The sequence below is a fragment of the Amborella trichopoda genome, chromosome 10, assembly GCF_054954075.1.
Source record: "Amborella trichopoda isolate Santa Cruz 75 chromosome 10, AtrichopodaSantaCruz75HAP2 v2.0, whole genome shotgun sequence".
NCBI lineage: Eukaryota > Viridiplantae > Streptophyta > Magnoliopsida > Amborellales > Amborellaceae > Amborella > Amborella trichopoda.
Genome location: NC_142345.1, coordinates 32,014,599 through 32,021,197, shown reverse-complemented (window position 1 = coordinate 32,021,197; position 6,599 = coordinate 32,014,599). Strand labels below are relative to the sequence as shown.

At 36.4% G+C, this 6,599-nt stretch overlaps 1 protein-coding gene across 12 annotated transcripts in view; it reads left to right on the top strand.

Moving 5' to 3' along the window:
* Positions 1-1,201: 1,201 nt before the first annotated feature.
* EMB2729 (Alpha amylase family protein) overlaps positions 1,202-6,599 on the top strand; it is a 108,916-nt gene continuing 103,518 nt past the window's right edge. For all 12 annotated transcript variants that reach the window (XM_020675045.2, XM_006856856.4, XM_088848733.1 and 9 more), the window contains exons 1-3: positions 1,202-1,754; positions 3,575-3,646; positions 4,053-4,117. In XM_020675045.2, coding sequence (XP_020530704.1) covers positions 1,414-1,754; positions 3,575-3,646; positions 4,053-4,117 — 478 coding nt within the window. In that variant the 5' untranslated portion in view covers positions 1,202-1,413. The remainder of the gene's footprint in view (positions 1,755-3,574; positions 3,647-4,052; positions 4,118-6,599) is intronic.

The following is a 6,599-nucleotide window of genomic DNA, read 5'->3' as shown; positions in this document are numbered from 1 at the left end:
TATCGGTTGATTTCTAGATCCGCCATCTCATAATATTTTATTTTTAATTTGTTTTTTATCAAATTGTATGAATATAATATTTGATACGTTCTATCTTCTAATTGGGCACTTACAAAATATAATGACAAAAATACCTTTCAAATCTTTCAAAGGTATTTTGATCATTTTATTTTATTGAGATATATATATATATATATATTTTTACAAATACGCGTTTAATAAAGGATTGGGCATGAACTTTAGCATAAAAATAGTTTATATAAAAAAATAAAAAATAAAATATAAAATAATTGAGGGCAATCTTATCCCTCCTTTCAAATGGGATGGTTGTATAAGGGGAAGGTATCTATACTTCCCCTACAACATAAAAGATGTATGCATCCTCTACCATCCAGCCGTCCAATTTTGATCAAGTGATTCACTTATCGTTTGATTTCTAGATCCGCCATATCATAATATTTTATTTTTAATTTGTTTTTTATCAAATTGTATGAATATAATATTTGATACGTTCTATCTTCTAATTGGGCACTTACAAAATATAATGATAAAAATACCTTTCAAATCTTTCAAAGGTATTTTGATCATTTTATTTTATTGAGATTTTTTTTTTTTTTTACAAATACGCGTTTAATAAAGGATTGGGCATGAACTTTAGTATAAAAATAGTTTATATAAAAAATAAAAAATAAAATATAAAATGATTGAGGGCAATCTTATCCCTCCTTTCAAATGGGATGGTTGTATAAGGGGAGGGTATCTATACTTCCCCTACAACATAAAAGATGTATGCATCCTCTACCATCCAGCCGTCCAATTTTGATCAAGTGATTCACTTATCGTTTGATTTCTAGATCCGCCATATCATAATATTTTATTTTTAATTTGTTTTTTATCAAATTGTATGAATATAATATTTGATACGTTCTGTCTTCTAATTGGGCACTTACAAAATATAATGACAAAAATACCTTTCAAATCTTTCAAACGTATTTTGATCATTTTATTTTATTGAGATTTTTTATTTTTTTTTTTACAAATACGCGTTTAATAAAGGATTGCGTATGAACTTTAGTATAAAAATAGTTTATATAAAAAAATAAAAAATAAAAAATAAAATATAAAATATAAAATGATTGAGGGCAATCTTATCCCTCCTTTCAAATGGGATGGTGTATAAGGGAAAGTAAATAAGTTTTATGTTGAAAGAAAGCATAGGAGCTTGTCCAATAAACAAACCGTACTCGCTCTCTTGTATCGAAGACGGGGTATATCGCGCCATTGCTTATCTTTAAAACAACACGTACTCTGCTGCTCCTCCTTATACTCGACCATTCTAGAGAGAGAAACTCTTTTTTCATAAATCTAGACAGAGAAACTCTTTTTTCGTACTTCAGAAACTGTTGCTTAGCAATGGCGTCTCTTACCCCTCAATGCCAAACCTCTCTCTTCCTCTCTAGGAATCCTTCCTTCTCTCGCATACATGTTCATGGAGGAAGTCTTCTGTCATCTTTACCAAGCTCTATCTTTTTTAAGAGAAGAGCAGGTAAATCATTTCTCCTTCAAAGGAGGAGCCCATTGGTTCCCTGTAAATGGACGTGCATGGCTTCAGAGCAGCAACAGAGCGATAGACAGAGAAAGCCCAGGAGGCGAAGCTCTCAAGCAGCAGACGCTGACAAAGGCATCGACCCTGTCGGTTTCTTGACGAAGCAGGGTATCTCTAACAAGGATTTTTCTCAGTTTCTGCGAGAAAGGTCCTCTCTCTCTCTCTCTCTCTCTACACTATCGAATTTCTCTGTTGTTTTATTTGAAACCACTCTGTTTCATTGTATCCCTTTCTTTTCACATGGGGTTTCATTGCAGCTTTTCACTGTAGGTTTCAGTAAATTCCTTGCTTTTCTTCTTCTGTTGATAGGTACTGGTGCATTTTTCTGTATTGCCTGTGCTAGTTTTGTGAGAATTTAGATTTTATGCAGTTTTTTGGTGTGTGGGTAATTTGTAAGTATAAAAAGATATTATTACTTGGTGGCACTTTACACTCTTTGTGGTTGTTGGCCTAAATATTTCTGGGTGGTATCTAAGTTACCCAAGCATTGATGAACTGCCGAAATCTTTTTGCAAGTTTAGCTTTCTGATACCTTCTTTCTTTGCCATTTTTTGTACCTCGAATCATTTAGGCTTTGCTTATTGTCAGTGATCAAAAAAATGAAATTTAAAATCCACCAAAACAAAAGTGAGGCCTGGTATTGTTCTTCTCACGCCCTATCTCTCTCCATCTCTTGGGCCATGTAAGAAGAAGATGGACTCTAAGTGTTCGATGTGCGGCCTCTCTCTCTCTCATACCCACACAGATGCACACACAAAAATACACATGAACCCATATGCTCCCTCTTTACATGAAGGAGAAAAAGAGGAACATGACCTCCAAGTGTTCAATGCGAGGTCCCTCTCTCTCTCTCTCTCTCTCTCTCTCTCCATATCCTCCATGTGTTTGAGACTCTCTCACACAAATACAGTTCCAAAAAAGAAAAAGAAAAAGAAAACAGAATGATCTTTAAGAATTTCATGCGAGACCTTACACACACATATATGTGCGCATGCACACACTCACACTAAACACATACACATGCACACTAAACACAGACACCCACACATTCACAAAACACAACACACAAAATAACATTTCCTCAAAAAAAACACACAAAATAACATATGACCCCCACCTCAACCCCTTCCTTTAGGGCCACCTTTGTGTCTGGGCACCAGCCTAGGCGGCCCAGACCCTTGGCAGCCTCAGTGGCCTCCTCCGCCTTTTTGATCATTGCTTATTGTAATTTGGATATATTTTGGACTCAGTTAGGTGTATATGTTAAGAAAATCTTATGTACTTTTATGGTAGATTACTGGTGTTAGAGTCATGCTCTTCCAGCCACTAGGAAAAGTTTCCTTATAGATGTCCTCTCATTACCTGGTTTGAATTTTTGTTAGCCATTTCTAGAGAGATGATGCATTTCTTGCCCCCAATTTCCTTATTGCTTGTCCAGGTTTATTTGATCAAAATGTTTCCAACTTTTCCTTTGAGACACATTGGACAACAATAAACTTTGAGAGGCCTATTCCCCTTTTTCTATGTGTTTGGTGACATGAAAAAAAAAAAAAAAAGGAAAAAAGGAAAAGTGTGACAAGAGAGATGCTGTGAAATGGGCTATCTTTCTCTATCCTCTTGAGTCAATAAGTAGAATGAATTTGACTTGTGTTACAGATAGATCAAAACTCAACCCAATTTAATCAGGACGTTAGAATATGGGCTTCCAATGCCGGGGGAATTGCTCAACTATGATTTAGGTCATACGAATCTATAAGAAAATTGATTCTTTAGCTCTATATATGTTTATCTGGGGAAAATTTCCTTCGTGGATGACATGTAAAAGTACTTAAGTAATGCACACATCGGTTTATTAGAATGTCTGGGCTAATTATCTCTAATTCAATGGGATATTCTTTGTCTTCCGTTGTCGTTATAGTCATGGAAGTATATTCCTTGACTTGGGAGTTTGGCTATGGTATTTTGCAGGTATAAAGCTTTGAAAGATCGCAAGGTAGAGATCTTTACAAGGCATGCGAATGTACCAGACATGGTTTCCGGGTGAGCAATCTAGTGATTTGTTGTCAACACGAGAAAAAAAAAGTTAGTATTTTTGTTTTGAATGCAGTCCATGCACAAATGCTAGTTTTGATATGATTCATAAAACTAGTATTTATCAAGCAGGCAAATCTCTGAGCCAATTAATGTATATTGGGCATATCCAATGTATGTTATTCACCAATTTTACCATGCTGTGGAATATACTTTGGAGAAGGGTTACACAATGTATGTTATTACACAGTGTATGTTAATTACAATTCATCATTTTTACTGCACCGTGGTGTATTCTTTGGAGTAGGATTACACAATGCGACATGGGTGATGATAGGACCTTTTTCTCCTTAATTGATACTTGCGTCCTTCCAATGGTATGTGATATTCTGTTCATGTCTGTTGTGTTGTTTAGATATGAGATTTTGGGTATGCATCGAAACAGGCAGCACCGTGTAGATTTTATGGAGTGGGCACCAGGTATGGCTCATCTTGTGATGCACTCGTCCTGCAACTATGCTATTTCTAATTCCTTTATCATTCACGAGTGGATGGATTTGGCAAAGGTTGAACATTTGATCATTTTTGAGTCGCTACTGTAAATTTTCTTTTTATTATTTTCTCATGTAATAGTTCGGATCTATTGTTTGGACATAGTTTAGAGCATTTTCTGAACTACAAAAGGGGGTCAAGAAAAGAGGGGATTTCGATGTTCGCATCTCAAGAATCCCTGCAAAAAGAAAAACAACATCTCTATGTACACTATTATTCTCCCGAGGATCCTCTTCAGCAAGTGCCAAGCTGTTGGAGCTTCTCCTTGTGCCTAATACCTTTAAGACAATTGCCTTCCATGATAAATGACCTCTCCAACCTGGCAACCCAAAGCCTAAGACAGAACAAGGCCTTAGCTTTGACAAAAGAAGAGTTACAGAAAGCATTGGCACCTGAGTAAATCAGCAAGGAAGCACCCCTACGTCTCTGAGAATTCCCATAAAGCTTCATGTCCTTGGATTGAGTGTGAGCTACCATCAAAATTTTGCTTGGCATATTTGGGGTTTGGTACAAATTTCCTTCCGACTCTTTGGCATGCTATTTCCATTGTCTGAGTAGGTAGGTGGATTAGCAGCCTTTGAATTCAAGCCCGATCATGGACCACATAATAGCCTTGTCATTGATGCTCTCCAAAGATGTCCGCTTTGTGGTTCCCAATTCTTGAATATTCGTGAGCTACACTCCATTCAAAAACCCAACAATCATGGTTGCTACAACAACCTGCCTCCTCTCTGATATGCACTAAGTGCAACAATCAATCAAGCGATCAGCCACCGACAAATCAAATATATTCATAATAGAGGCCCACAACTTATGAACAAACTGACAGTGGATCAACAAGTTTTCTACTGATTTGCCTTCATCCTGGCACATAATAACTTATTTGGAGTGGGGGAGGCATACTGTTGGGTTTTTGTGGCCTTTAAAGGCCTAGAAAGCTTGTAAATATTATGTATAGTGGAGTATGCACACTGATGGGAGTGTGTGTGACCAAGGATTGGGTGGTTTATGGCTCCGGTCATGTCTAAAACCCTATGCTTGGGCATGTGGCACAACCGAGAAGGATTTGAAGTGGTCATCCCTTGTTGAGGTCGAAGAGATGCCCATGGATCATGTTTGTAGGCCTGGAGAACTGTGTGGTCTCTTGTGTACTGTTGTAGGCCTGTGAGAGCAATGGTCAAGTCCTCAATAAACTTCTACATGGCATGTATAAATGACAATTGCATGGGTAGTAGCCCTTTAAAAGGACATGTGTACATGTTCATTGAGAGAGCCCCTTTTACACTATAGTGACAAGTGCTAGACTTGCTCGTAAATGGGGGAATTGAAATCTACATTTCAGTAACATTGTCTTATTGTTTTATTATCCAACTTTGACAAGCCAATCATGAGCCACTGCAAAGAGACTGTGGGTCATGGGATTTTGTTGGGTTGGATAAGAAAACAGTTGTGGATCATGGTTTCTGGGGCGAGTGGAGTGCCCTTATTGTCGTCTAGTATATTTTATTATGGTATTATAAATGTTTCTTTGAGTTTTATATATTTTTCATAATTTTTAAAATATTATTTCTGTTGTAAATTTTGATAAAAAGGTATTTATGAAAATTTCATAACTTTAAACCACATGTGGGATAATGTGCCACCCTCGGGACCACGCCCTAAAATTTTATTTTTAGCATAAAGGGGCATGCCGTATTTTTAGTGTGGGCCACGCCCAAAATGTTTCTTGTAAATCTTTGTGGCTCCACACCACCTGTTTAGGAAAGTAGTGGGACACCCTATTTTTCTTAAAAAATTTTTGTTAACTAAAGGGGGCCACTCCACTTTATGAAGAGAAAGGGGGCACGCCCCATTGTTTTGATATTTGTTTGAAATATAATGGGAAATCCTATTGTCTTCAAATTAGATTTAATATTTGATTCAAATATTATGGGAAATCCTATTGACCTTTTAATTAGATTTGGTTTCCTATATTTCATGGGAGATCTAGATAATATTTATTTAAATGATATTTAAGTTTGATTTCAAACTTAAATGAGAGATCTAGATAAAGTTTGAATTTGATTGTATTTATATTTTAAATAGGAGTGCATAGGGTTAAAGTGTAGGGAGATAAGGTTCCTATTATTCCATCCAAAATCAAGATGGCTGATTTTTGAGATGGATTACTCTGATTAATCTCGCTCCCCACAGATTTCCTATTTATCTTAAAAAGTTTAGCTGGAAATTAGACGAGATAAGGCAAATCCTATTCAATATGAGAAGATATTGTTTCTTCTGGATTCCCTTCTATTTAAAGATCAAGTTTGAACTTATTTGAAACTATCACAAGATCTTTTATCTCTTTCCCTCATGCACCAAAAAGTGGGGGATCTCTCTCTCCTTCGCGCACCAAATGGTGGGGAATCTC